Genomic DNA, 15,460 nt, shown 5'->3' with positions numbered 1-15,460 from the left:
CCATGAGTCTCTCACTGCACAAACACTTATTCAAATGTTCTTCACACTACGACAAATGCTTCTTTTGAGAAGAGACCACTGAAAGGTTCGAGACCACTCGCTTAATAATGCTAAATAACCCAACGAGTGACCCAGCTATGGGCTGGTATCAGCTCCTTCCCAACTGTGGGTTACTTTAGCCCAATGCATGGTTTAAAGGCCAGCTGGGTTAAAAGTAACCCTACAGTTAAGTTAACTATTTATTTTTATTTATGACATTATTTTAATAAATAAAATACACTTTGTTTTTTTAAATAGAGATTGTTTATGTGTATAAAACAATAAATATGTCTCTACAAAAATATTTTTAAATGACATTCTAAATATTGGAGAGTCTAGATAATGTAAATATACATAATTGTGTACATAAATTCAAAATACACAAGTGTACATACAACATAGGTATTTAACCCAACATCCGGGTTATTACGAGAAATTACCCAATGATTGTAACATTTATGGAAAATAACCCAACATAGTGACCCAATATGTGTAACCCAAGGGTCGGGTTAAAAAAACAAACAACGTTTTTACTATATTTCCTAAAATATCTCTTTAGAAGTTGTATTATAATTGCAACTGGATTTGTTTCCCAAATCGTTTTCCCTATTTTTAATGAAATAATGCGCGTACTGATAATATCACATAATTTTAACTCAAGTCAAAAAGTGAGTTACTGTATATGATTTTTATTTATTTATTTATTTTATTATTATTTCCAGAATTACACATTGTATAATACAGTATACACATATTTCACATATAAGGTTCAAAATGAATGCAGAGTATCATAAGATATGAGGAACATCACAGGTAACATTTATATCAAAGATGCTAAACAGTCAATTCACACGTTAAGGAAAATAAGAAAAGAAAAGAATAAGAGATGTCGGAGAGGAGGTGTACATGTACAGTATAACTAAAGTGAAGAGGAGGAATGTAAGTGTTTATAGATGACTATAGTTCTGGATGCTGAGAGTCCCTGCAGTGTTTCATAAGGTTAGGAATCCTTTCATTTACATTAGTGTATATAAAACTTACCAAGTAATATAATGAGATTTAACATAAAAACATGATTCTTGTCTATTTCTTTTTTGTCATAATAAAACAAAAAAACATCCCTTTTCTCTATATATGAATCTTGATTCCACTAAACATATTAAATAAATATTCCACATCAATCCCCCAAAAAATCCGATACATTCAAAGAAAAGATGCACACTAGTTTCAGAATCCTGTTTCCAACACACACACATCCAAGGTCATTCTTATAGCTTTTTAGGAACTGGTTTGTTGGATAAATGTTATGTATAATTTTAAAGTATATTTCATCAACTTTATTATTGATACAATATTTGTTATTATAAGTCCAAATCATTCTCCAATTCAAATTTTCTAAATGTTCATTCCAAAAGTATATATTTGGAGATGTTGCAGGGCAATGAACCAGGCAATCGGGAAACTGTATTATTATATTTACTGTCTTTAATATCAGCAGTATTTAACAATACCTGTGTTTTAAACAGAGAACTGCCTCCTGGAAGTCTCAAAAAGCCTACATCAAAAACAATGATATTCTCGTGGAGATACTGGAATCCCAAATGTCTTTAAGAATTCAGTATATGTAAAGCCCTCGTTAGTTATCAGTTGTGATACCAGTAGAATAGCATGTTTAACCCAGTTGTTGTAGAAGATTGATTTATTCTTATATTTAACCATTTTATTATTCCAAATGAACTGTTTGTGGGGGAGAAGTTATGTTTGTACATAAGACATAAAAGAGCTTGTCTATGAAGACTGGAGCTGGATAGGCTTGTTAACCTCACATAAGGAACTCTATACCACCTTTCAAAAATAAGATTAGGAATTATGTACCATAGTTTATCTGCTTAATGTTTAATCCAGTTCAACTTGAAAATTGTATTAGAAGTACCGAAATCAAGCACATTCAAACCTCCTCGATTATCAGAATTACATCAAATATTTGTATTTAAATAGTGTGACTTGTTTTTCCATATGAAGTTGAATATGGTAGAATCATTTTTTTTAGTAAAAGATTGTGGTATATCTAACACTTTTGCATGATAGACTAAACGAGTCAGTTTGAGATAAAGGAACTCTACCTTTGAGTGATAAATCCCTCATGAAACACATATCAAATTTCTCTTTCATTTTTACCATAAGGGGCTGGAAACTGGATTGCACTCTGACTGATTGATTTTTACAAATATTGATACCAAGATACGTAACTTCCTCCCTAATTGGAATACCTTCAAATTCGGTTCAAGGAATATCATTGTCTTTACGTGGAAAACGTATATGAGTGTGTTCTGGCTCCTGTGCGCGCGACCCTGGTGTGTCTCTGGCCCCTCCCACCTCTATCGTCATCATCATCCGTGAGCGCGCGCGCTGAACTCACTCATAAATGCTGAAGATTCGCTCACGCGCACAGACGAAACACAAGCTAAACGCGCTCACTAACCCATCGACACACTCACACACACACACACTTATATATCTATCTATCACGAGCTGCGAATATCAGCGCCATCGGTCGATATCAGGAGTGTAATCGATCAGAGGAATAAAACAAACCGCGGAATTACTTCATCTATTTCTGCGGAACTCAACAGGTTAGTGGCATTAACCCGATCAATACTACAATATTATTCATATCAGACATTCACATGATCAATACTAAAATATTAATATCAGCCATTCACATGATCAATACTACAATATTATTCATATCAGCCATTCACATGATCAATACTACAATATTATTCATATCAGCCATTCACATGATTTACAGACATCAGTTTGATTCTGTTCATTCTACTTTTAATTCTATTCGTTTCATGTTCTGTATTGTTTATAATCATTGTGTATTTTGATTCTGCAGTTGTGATGTGAAATATACATGAATAATCTGATTCAGATAATGACTAAATCATGTACTTTAGTGTTATATAATGTATATGAAGCTGAATCACTGTGTTCTGCTCATCAGTGACTCATGAATCACATTCACGTTTGACTCGCAGAAACTTTGTCACAGATTCTCTTCTGATCGGACATTAATCACTTTAATTAGAATCTACGCATTTACTGTTGTTGATTTGCAGTTAGATGGAAGAAGAAAATAATGATTACGATAATAATAATAATAATATGTATTTGTTATAAATATTTTCTTGCTTCCTCAGGTCTCAATGTGCAACATGGAGCCTATGTTACCTGGATTTAGAAACACACTAAAGGTAAGATCAGTGTTTATACTTTATATTATTTTTGGATTATTTCTCAGCCAGGTTTGTGTGTTTGATGTTACACACCCAGATGTGCTCGTTTATTATCAGACACACATCTGCTTGTTGTGTGAGCGCGCTCTCGATTACATCTGTGCTGTGATTGGTCGAGAGGAGAGCTGCTGTAAAGTCATTGGAGGTCAGCTCCGGTTCGCCCACGCAGTTCACTCTAGCACGGAACCGGAAGGCCATATATGGTCGTGCGCTCCCATTGGTGGAGTGGCTCTAGTGATGATGTCATACGTAAGGGTGTGTCCTCTGGGTTTTTCCTGCCCGTGCCGGTTTGAACTCAATAAAGAGTTTTGTGTGCGTGTGTGCGTGAGCGTGTGTGTGTGTGTGTGTGTGTGTGTGTGTGTGTGTGTGTGTGTGTGTGTGTGTGTGTGTGTGTGTGTGTGTGTGTGTGTGTGTGTGTGTGTGTGTGTGTGCGTGTGTGTGTGTGTGTGTGAGAGAGATATTATCTTTAACCTGTTCACTGTCACGCCCACTTTTTGAGATCTAAGAATGGTCTGTTCTTAAAGCAACACTCAGCGGATTATTGCAGAAGTGAAAGCACTTCAAAACTGAAAGTGTATAAAAGTTATAGAAGTTTGTCTACTGTTAAGCAAACTTACTGAACTAAACATTATATATTACTGATTTTTTTACTAAATAATTAGACAATGTAGACATAATGTAGACAATAATTTTATCCCTTAATACTCATCTCTGATCACCAAAATTACATATTTAAAAGTGTTTTCTTTAAAAAAAAATCTTCATGCCTTAAAATATCTTGACTGTAACTCGACACCCTCGCCTCATTTAGTATACGCAGTTCTATGAATATGCAAATGAGCCCCGCCTCCACTCCCTCACTCAGCTCAGAGATCCACTGGTTGACGATCACACGTTGATCTGATTGGTTACAAGGTAGTTTGTGACGTCAGAAACACCAGCGATATTTAAGGAGGAAATACTCAGCAATGGTGTCGACTTATGAGTTTACACATGGTTTGTCTTAAAGCATATTAAAAACACCACATAGACACATAAACTACATTAAAAGCTGGATTTTAAAGTTGGTTCCTGTGAGATTTTGTTTTGGTACTTTACCGATTCTGATGCGTTCACCAAGATTACGAGGCACATGAGTGTGAAACAGTAGTGATGTCCACCCATACATCATTGAGAATAAACACTGCAACCTGTCGATGTTTGATGTCATGGTGACTTCAGCTGTGTGTGTGTGTGTGTTCTCCTCAGCGTCAGGTGGCGTTTGAGATGTTTGAGGACCCGATGTCTCTGTTCTCCAGCTTCTGTCCGCTGGAGGAGGAGCAGGAGGTGCCGTCTGGACTGGACTGCTTCTCTCAGGGTAAGAACACCATCACTGCGGTCGGGCATCGCTTCAGTTACGATTTCTATCGATTCCTATTTCCAATTCCAATAAAGTAAAACAAAAAACCCCTGTAAGTTCACAGCAGATGTCCATGTGTGTGTGTTTCAGACGCCGGTGTGTGTGCGGTGCCGCTGCTGACGCCCTGCAGTAAAGCCGTGGTCAGTCAGGCGCTGAAGGACAGTTTCAACGGCTTCTCGAAGGTCCAGCGCATCTGTGGCATCTCCAGCAGTGAGTCTCCGTCTCCTGAACACTGGACACTAGCGGTGCAGCGGGTCGGAGATATCCGTGATCCGTACGGTTCGGCACGCATGTGATTCACGGATTAACTACTAAATTTAATGTTGTATGCTGATCCGAAAAATGATCCAATCCGTGTCTCAAAAACCATAAATGATCCGCTCCGTGAGTTTTGTGACCCGTTGCACCACTACTGACCACATGTTTGTTTTGAGGACGATGTGTTTGTAATGATCTCTGTCCCGTAGACCCGCGGAAGTGGAGCAAGCAACACGTGTCCCAGTGGCTGTACTGGGCGTCCGGAGAGTTCAGCCTCACCAACATCAACTTCTTTAAGTTCGACATGAGCGGGCAGGAGCTGTGCGACCTGGGAAAGGACGGGTTCCTGGATCTGGCTCCGGATTTCGTGGGCGATATTCTGTGGGAACATCTGGAGCAGATGATGAGAGGTAACGCAGCGTTCTGCTCTCAGACTGAGTGTGGTGTAGGGATGCAGGATAAATCGCTTGAATTGAGGACTGATATAGAATAGTGAATTCTTGTCTGAGCTTTTTCATGTAGAAATTCCACGTTTTTTCTGTAGTGTTTACAGAATCATTGTTATCAGTGCAGTAAATGCATCTTGATCTAAGAATGTTTAGATATCTGTGAAATATAAAGAAACACTGAGGAGGGAAATCATTGACTAAAACTCTAATCAAATGTAAAGACTAGTGATGCACGATATATATCAGCCATCATATCAGTATCGGCCGAAATATGTTCATTTGTAATGTTATCGTTACCGGCCGGATAAGAAAATTTGGCCGATATATTAAAACCGATAAATAATGTATAATTTCCTTCAGATGTTCAACAGTTCAACATGATGATTTTAGAATTGCTTGAAATATGATTGAAATCACTTCAAAAAAGGAAATTATCGGTTATCGGCTTTCAAATATAAAGAATTATCGGTTATCGGCTTTCAAATATAAAGAATTATCAGTTATTGGTATAAGCCAAAATGTTGATATGGGTGCATGCCTACTTCAGTGTGATTCCCGAGCTGACGTCTGATTGGGTGTTTTCTCCCTCAGCCTGTCAGGAGGGCGACGAGGTGAAAGTCTCTGAGTGTGGATGGACGAGCAGCAGCTCCAGCAGTAAGTGTTTCTGTCCATGTCTGTCAGGATGTTTACATGCTCTGATTTCCGTCAATCTTTATTTATCTCAGAATCTCAGAGAGAAGAGAGTCTGTGCATTTTAACAATTCAAGCTGATTCAAGGCGAGACACTACAGGCATTGTTTTTTCATGCATTTGGTCTATTTTGCTTACATAACATTTGCTTATATTCAGCCTAGTGGAAAGAAAACATGCAAAATGCAAATTTAAGTGTTTATTTGATTGCACTTTATCTCTTTGCATCTGTTGATTTTAATTTCAATACATAGTTTGAGTCAGAAATCTCCACTTCAGCAGCTTTACACACACCAAACTTTAGTTTTATAAACATTCTTTTGTTTGCTTATATATATATATATCCTCGCCTGATTTATACAACATTTTATTTCTAAAAACATGGTGACAATTTTTTCTTTCTTTCTGCTGACAGTATTTTCTGATTTATATGGAGTGAAAAACTTGGTTATATCCAATGTTTCCAAAGTTTCAGCAAATGGTTGCATGTTTAAACAAAACATTCCAGAAAACTAATAATACAAAGCATTTGTCTTAATGTACTGTAATTAATCATCTGTGGAAAGAATGATGACATCTAGTTAAAGTCTTTACCTTATTCACCTGTAGTGTCTTGTCTTAATAGAGTCAGAGGTTCAGAACAAGCCCTGAGGGGATTGCTGTGGAACATCAACAGCGATCTTGTAATCTGACTACAGTGTGATGTGTGTTTGTGTCTGAAGGTCTCAGTCTGGAGGAATGTTCTCTGAAAGTTCCTGATAATCGCATGAGTCTCCTCCGAGAGCTCTTCGAGACGTCTAATGATTCAGCCCTGTTGGCATCGGGTCAGGAGCTCTCCATGTATCCCAAACCTCAGCTCAGCACCGTCAGCATCAGCTACATGAGTCGAGAGTCGTCCGCCGCTAAAGCTGCTCAGCGTCTCAATACAACAGGTCAGATATCAGATATCTCACACATCCGTCATCGCCAGTGTTGGGGAAACGCCTTACCACTTATTACATAATCAGATTACTTTTTTGATGTAACAAGTAACGCATTACAAGTAACATGCATTTCGTAGTCAGATTACTTTTCAATGTAACAAGTAACGCATTACAAGTAACATGCATTTCGTAATCAGATTACTGTTTTGATGTAACGAGGAAAGTAACGCATTACAAGTAACATGCATTTCGTCGTCAGATTACTGTTTTGATGTAACGAGGAAAGTAACGCATTACAAGTAACATGCATTTCGTCGTCAGATTACTTTTCAATGTAAAAAGTAACGCATTACAAGTAACATGCATTTCGTCGTCAGATTACTTTTTCGATGTAACAAGTAACGCATTACAAGTAACATGCATTTCGTAATCAGATTACATTTTCGATGTAACAAGTAACGCATTACAAGTAACATGCATTTCGTAATCAGATTACATTTTCGATGTAACAAGTAACGCATTACAAGTAACATGCATTTCGTAGTCAGATTACATTTTCGATGTAACAAGTAACGCATTACAAGTAACATGCATTTCGTAATCAGATTACATTTTCGATGTAACAAGTAACGCATTACAAGTAACATGCATTTCGTAATCAGATTACTTTTTCGATGTAACGAGGAAAGTAACGTATTACAAGTGCGTGCATTACGTAATCAGATTACTTTTTCGATGTAACAAGTAAAGTAACTCATTAACTAAGTAAGATAATTCGATACTTTTTTAGGGAGCAAATCAAGATTGTAACGCATTACTATCCCAACACCGGTCGTCACAGTGAGTTGATGTACTAGAGTGTGTGTAGTAACCGAACGCTGTGTGTCTCCACAGTCTCGTCCCGGGATCAGACGTCGGTGGAGAGTGTGGAGAACGCTGAGGAGTGTGTTCTCCGCTCATGGGGAAGCCACTCGTCTCTCGCTGACGCCCAGCGCGTCCCGTCCTACGACAGCTTCGAGGAGGAGTTCGGATCCGCCCCGCTGGGTCTGGGCAAACAGGGACTGTCCTTCAAAGACTACGTTCAGGAGAGGAACGAGCCGCTGGAACAGGGCAAACCTGTGATCGCTGCCGCAGTGCTGGCTGGCTTCACCGGTGCGTTACATTACTGCATTACTCACAGCACACTCATGCAGACATGCTTTTCTTACTTAGTATTTTTGTCTAGTTTCCAAATATCAAAAGATTCTTAAATCAAAATGCATTTACTAAAGTAGTAAAAGACCTTAAGATATTATGTTTTGTTTTCTTGGGAAATTTTTTTTTTTTTTTTTAACAATCATAAATCATGAGTTGTTGCTTAAAAAAAGCAAATACAAAATAATTTTTCTGACCCCATTGGTGGATAATTTTGCTTGTTTTGAGCAACAACTCACTTCATTTTGATTTATTTGCCAAGAAAACAAGACAAGGTCTTATGGTCTTTTACTACTTTAGTGTGTGTTGGACAGGTAGCGGCCCCATCCAGCTGTGAGTTTAACGTGTGTGTGTGTGTGTGTTGGACAGGTAGCGGCCCCATCCAGCTGTGAGTTAAACGTGTGTGTGTGTGTGTGTTGGACAGGTAGCGGCCCCATCCAGCTGTGAGTTTAACGTGTGTGTGTGTGTTGGACAGGTAGCGGCCCCATCCAGCTGTGAGTTTAACGTGTGTGTGTGTGTGTGTGTGTGTGTGTGTGTTGGACAGGTAGCGGCCCCATCCAGCTGTGAGTTTAACATGTGTGTGTGTGTGTGTGTGTGTTGGACAGGTAGCGGCCCCATCCAGCTGTGTGTGTGTGTGTGTGTGTGTGTGTGTGTGTGTGTCGGACAAGTAGCGGCCCCATCCAGCTGTGAGTTTAACATGTGTGTGTGTGTGTGTGTTGGACAGGTAGCGGCCCCATCCAGCTGTGAGTTAAACGTGTGTGTGTGTGTGTGTTGGACAGGTAGCGGCCCCATCCAGCTGTGGCAGTTCCTGCTGGAGCTTCTGACCGACACGAGCTGTCAGAACATCATCAGCTGGACCGGCGACGGCTGGGAGTTCAAACTCACCGACCCTGATGAGGTAACACACTCATTTTATAGCGGCAATCCCACACACTGTCAATAACTTGCACACGAGTATCAACATTTTATTAGCAACGTTTCGGTCTCATGACCGTCATCAGGCATAAACCATACTAATGTGTTCTCTTCTCACACACACACACACACACACCCTGCAGGCTGATCGATATAATGGCAAATATAGAAATACAATAGAGCGGGTGTTTGAGACCCAGTTTGAGATGTGGTGTGTTTGAGACCCAGATTGAGATGTGGTGTGTTTGAGACCCAGATTGAGATGTGGTGTGTTTGAGACCCAGTTTGAGATGTGGTGTGTTTGAGACCCAGATTGAGATGTGGTGTGTTTGAGACCCAGATTGAGATGTGGTGTGTTTGAGACCCAGATTGAGATGTGGTGTGTTTGAGACCCAGTTTGAGATGTGGTGTGTTTGAGACCCAGATTGAGATGTGGTGTGTTTGAGACCCAGATTGAGATGTGGTGTGTTTGAGACCCAGTTTGAGATGTGGTGTGTTTGAGACCCAGTTTGAGATGTGGTGTGTTTGAGACCCAGATTGAGATGTGGTGTGTTTGAGACCCAGTTTGAGATGTGGTGTGTTTGTGTTTGAGACCCAGATTGAGATGTGGTGTGTTTGAGACCCAGATTGAGATGTGGTGTGTTTGAGACCCAGATTGAGATGTGGTGTGTTTGAGACCCAGATTGAGATGTGGTGTGTTTGAGACCCAGATTGAGATGTGGTGTGTTTGAGACCCAGATTGAGATGTGGTGTGTTTATGTTTGAGACCCAGTTTGAGATGTGGTGTGTTTATGTTTGAGACCCAGTTTGAGATGTGGTGTGTTTGAGACCCAGTTTGAGATGTGGTGTGTTTGAGACCCAGATTGAGATGTGGTGTGTTTGTGTTTGAGACCCAGTTTGAGATGTGGTGTGTTCCTCAGGTGGCCCGTCGCTGGGGAAAGAGGAAGAACAAGCCGAAGATGAACTACGAGAAGCTGAGTCGAGGCCTGCGCTACTACTACGACAAGAACATCATCCACAAGACTTCCGGGAAGCGCTACGTTTACCGTTTCGTCTGCGACCTGCAGAACCTGCTGGGATACACGGTGGAGGAGCTGCACAGCATGCTGGGAGTTCAGCCGGACACCGAGGACTGAACCCGAACCCAGCCCGTGTGTGTCGGTGCAGACCTCGAGGAGGTCTCGGTTTCTCTGCGGTTCCCCGTCTGAGGTCTGATCATCTGTGTTCAGAAGCAGGCCTGTACAGTAGACTAGTGGCGAGGCGGACACACAGAGCTATTTCCTGCTGTTCGCTCACGCCACGAATGCCTTTTCTGAGACGTTCCAGCGCTTTGTTCACTGACAACTGGATTTTCAGGTTTGGAATCACATCATGTGGCCTTTCAGACGGAGAGAGCATTATTACCAATCATTCTGAACTTTACCTGTGCTTTGATTTAATCAGATCAGCTTCTGCTCGCTGTGTTTCGTGAGCGATTGATTGTACATGATCCGATGTTTATTTATCTGACTGTGCTGGATACAGCAGGTCACGGACTGAGGGTTAGTTACGCTCAGGTTACAGAGACGTGTGAATGTTTACGCGTGTTTACCAGTCGTCTCAGCGCGGTAAACTCTGTGTTCGTACAGCGATGAATGTCTCGTTCTGTTCACGCACACTTTCAGCGTCAGAACGACTGTAAAATACATTTATCTCCTATGTCTGTGTTACTGTACACCCAGCTCACAGAAACATGCTTTACAGGGCTTTTCAACTGCTTACACACACAATCCTCACACTTTCTGACACCTGACACTCAAACACCAGAAACACACACCAGATCTGCAAAAACATTCACGGCCTTCGACTCACAATTCTCTCTGCAACACACAAACATCTAACAGGAAGTCAAACACAACCTATCAAAACACCACAGTAATTCATCAGAGCCTCACACACACTCCTCACCTGTGCAAACACTCATCGCTTTGCTGAACACACACCAATCATGGCTTTAGAATAGGCCTATTAACAGGTCAAAGGTCGAGTTTGGTTTTGAATAACTGTGTGTATATGATATATCCAAAAATATAATATTATGGCAAAGGTGTTTGCAGCGTTAGACAAACGTTTGCTTTTGAGATGTGTGTGATATTCTGAATGCAGTGCTTCATTCAGCGAGAGATGTGAGGCGTTGGGCATCTTGTGTGCAGTTCGTGGATTTGTTTGTAAAGTTTTGAAAAAAAAGAGGCAAAGTTTTGAAAATGTGTGTAAGCAGTTGAAAAATACTGTCAGATTAAGTTATGAAAGCGTTATTTCTGAATATTCTATCAATATTCAAAATGTCTATTTTTTCAAATGTTTTAAAAATGTTTTGTTGTTGTTGCTATGTGAACATTACGGGAACACTCAATGTAAAGACATGATAACTCTAAACGAACGTTCTATTATCGTAACTGGAAGAACTTCTGTTCATATCTCTGAGAGAATATTATCTGGACTATTATTATTCTCATAATTTATACAGATCTCACGTGATTATTCATCACTACTTCTGTAAATGTGTTTATATGTGTGTATTTGATTGTTTTTCTAAAATGCAGTTGTTCTGAACTGGGTTCAGACTGGTTTATAGGTTTATTTTACAGATGATCTACGAGCGAGAGATTTATTGATCAGTTAAAGTGTTTCTAGGGAACGACTGCAGGATCTTCTGAATCACTCAGTCTTTATTATCAAACCTTTATTAGTCATACATGTGATGTTTGTGCTGAACGTCCTCTGAACCGAGTGACTTACACTGGTGGAAACATGTTCAGTGTGTGTGTGTGTGTGTGTGTGTGTGTGAATGTTTGAGAGGCGTTTGACTCATGAGAATCTGTCCAGACGTGCATCTTGATGTCATCAACGCTCTGAACAGTTTAATATCTCTGTGAAAGTCAACAAATAAATTCTCGTTAAATGATGTGACGTGTGGAGCGTTTTCTCTCTGAACTCAACATTTCTGACTCCAAGGCTCAACAACATTTAACAAGTACATACTGTATATTATCATTAATATGTGTCCTCTGGTACATCTGCAAAACACAAATGATTTTAGTCTATAGACTTATATAGTCTCTGTAAATTTCAGAAAGTCTTAATGAGAACCAAACTATTGTGTTTTTGTCCATGTTTATCTGTCTTCAGTGTGTGTAATGTTTCTGTTTGAGCTTGAAGAAGCTCCAGTTATTCTCTGTTTCTGAACTCCCTGAAACGCCTCCATTGTAGTCTTGAGTTTCTCTCGGGAACGAACACGTCACAATATTCCTCATTATAATAATTAATACGCAGAATAAAGGGGCGGGCCGTTGAGTTACACACTGATCCAGCCGACCAATCAGAGCACAGTGTGCTTTTCAGAAGGAGGGGCTTCATAGAGACAGGAAGTAAACAGAGCGTTACTGACAGACTGGGAAGAGAGGAGCCGCAACAATGGAGAATATGAGGAGAATAATCAACATTCAAGCAGGAAAACCTGTTCTAGTAGAGCCTGAAAACATCAAGACTCTGTAAAAGTGCAGAATAGGTCCCCTTAAAGAGCCAAATCTGTTGTATTTTGTTCATTTCCATGACTTTTCCAGGTGTAGAAATAACAGTTGTAAAATTAGACTTCCTCATTTATGCTTATTGTTATGAAAGCATGTTTACGCCATGGAATAAAAAAAGGGATTGCCGACTTTGTAACTCTCAATAATTCTGAAATACATTTTTTTCTTGCAATTGTGAGTTTAGACATTAATTTAGAATTGCGAGATATAAACAGAATTGCAAGAAATAAAGTATTTTAAATTTTTTCTCTTACGTTAGCTCAGACAAGCTTCCAGGGTGTTTTGCTGTTGAGGGGCTGAATCTTGATTTTTAGCTGTTTTATCTTATTTTAAATCTGGTTTTGTATTATTTTCAATAGTTTAAAGTCATCTTGAGGCCCCTAGTGGACCATGGACCCTTGCATTACAGTGACTCACAGAATGTTTTAGTCAGGTCTTCCCTCTCAGTAGGTCCCTCAGGGTGTCGTGGAGAGGTGAGGTGTCTAAGACCCATCATCTAGCTACTGGAGTGCCTCAGGGCTCAGTGTTGGGACCGCTTCTCTTCTCCATCTACATGTCATCACTAGGATCTGTCATTCAGAAACATGGTTTATCCCATCACTGTTATCATCTAGCTACTGGAGTGCCTCAGGGCTCAGTGCTGGGACCGCTTCTCTTCTCCATCTACATGTCATCACTAGGGTCTGTCATTCAGAAACATGGTTTATCCCATCACTGTTATCATCTAGCTACTGGAGTGCCTCAGGGCTCAGTGCTGGGACCGCTTCTCTTCTCCATCTACATGTCATCACTAGGATCTGTCATTCAGAAACATGGTTTATCCCATCACTGTTATCATCTAGCTACTGGAGTGCCTCAGGGCTCAGTGCTGGGACCGCTTCTCTTCTCCATCTACATGTCATCACTAGGATCTGTCATTCAGAAACATGGTTTATCCCATCACTGTTATCATCTAGCTACTGGAGTGCCTCAGGGCTCAGTGCTGGGACCGCTTCTCTTCTCCATCTACATGTCATCACTAGGATCTGTCATTCAGAAACATGGTTTATCCCATCACTGTTATCATCTAGCTACTGGAGTGCCTCAGGGCTCAGTGCTGGGACCGCTTCTCTTCTCCATCTACATGTCATCACTAGGGTCTGTCATTCAGAAACATGGTTTATCCCATCACTGTTATCATCTAGCTACTGGAGTGCCTCAGGGCTCAGTGCTGGGACCACTTCTCTTCTCCATCTACATGTCATCACTAGGATCTGTCATTCAGAAATATGGTTTATCCCATCACTGTTATCATCTAGCTACTGGAGTGCCTCAGGGCTCAGTGCTGGGACCACTTCTCTTCTCCATCTACATGTCATCACTAGGATCTGTCATTCAGAAACATGGTTTATCCCATCACTGTTATCATCTAGCTACTGGAGTGCCTCAGGGCTCAGTGCTGGGACCGCTTCTCTTCTCCATCTACATGTCATCACTAGGGTCTGTCATTCAGAAACATGGTTTATCGCATCACTGTTATCATCTAGCTACTGGAGTGCCTCAGGGCTCAGTGCTGGGACCGCTTCTCTTCTCCATCTACATGTCATCACTAGTGTCTGTCATTCAGAAACATGGTTTATCCCATCAGTGTTATCATCTAGCTACTGGAGTGCCTCAGGGCTCAGTGCTGGGACCGCTTCTCTTCTCCATCTACATGTCATCAGTAGGATCTATCATTCAGAAACATGGTTTATCCCATCACTGTTATCATCTAGCTACTGGAGTGCCTCAGGGCTCAGTGCTGGGACCGCTTCTCTTCTCCATCTACATGTCATCACTAGGATCTGTCATTCAGAAACATGGTTTATCCCATCACTGTTATCATCTAGCTACTGGAGTGCCTCAGGGCTCAGTGCTGGGACCGCTTCTCTTCTCCATCTACATGTCATCACTAGGATCTGTCATTCAGAAACATGTTTTTTCCTATCAATCTTAACAGAATCACTTTCATGGACCTTCACCTGGACTGTTCCCTGCTGAAGGAATGACCTACCAATACTCAACCCATTAATACTAACACTTACTTTTCTATAGCTATGTATAATAATAAAATAAACTAGATGAAAAAGTTTGTAGACAAACTGTTGGAAAGGCCGAGTCATGTGCGCATGCGCTACTTACTGTCAGTCATCATCAGCAGAGAGCGGGACTGTACAAGCAAGACTGTGTGTGCAAAGTGCGTCAATAAATATATATCACAAACACACACATCTAAATACTTTAAGCAACCTGTGTACTGCTGTGTTGTGCATAGCCAAAAAGGTCAACAATAAACCACCTTTGCATGGAACTGATTCAATCTAGTGTGTTCTGATCGACACCCCATTGAGGAAAGCTAGAAATAATAAATCATCACCTATTACAGTCCAATCCTTCTATCGAATAAATGGTCCTTCGAGCCGGATCTGGCATTCTTTATGGACAAAGAATTGATCAGTATCACTATGCAACCTGAAGAAGCATCTTCACAGATTGTCAGACCCAAACGTCAAGTTCATCTTCCTGTTTACCTTAGAGATTATGATCTTACGACTGTACATCGTAGAGCTGGCAGCCAGCCGGTATCGCCTCACACAATACAGCATACACAGTGGCTTGGAGATGCTGCAGTGAACATCCCTTCACCTTCTACCAGAGTATCGAGTCCCATAAGTCAAGGTCCATGGGACACAGTGGATGAATG

At 40.6% G+C, this 15,460-nt stretch overlaps 1 protein-coding gene across 1 annotated transcript; it reads left to right on the top strand.

The window, feature by feature from the left end:
* The first annotated feature begins 2,478 nt into the window (after positions 1–2,478).
* Positions 2,479–12,113, top strand: ets2 (v-ets avian erythroblastosis virus E26 oncogene homolog 2). The gene is made up of 10 exons (XM_082157574.1): positions 2,479–2,672; positions 3,246–3,299; positions 4,590–4,698; positions 4,831–4,950; positions 5,208–5,408; positions 6,039–6,101; positions 6,860–7,069; positions 7,955–8,212; positions 9,034–9,152; positions 10,090–12,113. The coding sequence occupies exons 2-10, from the start codon at positions 3,252–3,254 to the stop codon at positions 10,303–10,305; spliced, it is 1,344 nt and encodes a 447-aa protein (XP_082013700.1). The 5' UTR covers positions 2,479–2,672; positions 3,246–3,251; the 3' UTR covers positions 10,306–12,113.
* The last annotated feature ends 3,347 nt before the right edge of the window (positions 12,114–15,460 follow it).

Source organism: Leuciscus leuciscus, assembly GCF_965113295.1.
Source record: "Leuciscus leuciscus genome assembly, chromosome: 24".
Taxonomy (NCBI): Eukaryota; Metazoa; Chordata; class Actinopteri; order Cypriniformes; family Leuciscidae; genus Leuciscus; species Leuciscus leuciscus.
The sequence above is the reverse complement of the archived record's forward strand: the minus strand, read 5'-3'. Positions and strand labels throughout refer to the sequence as shown.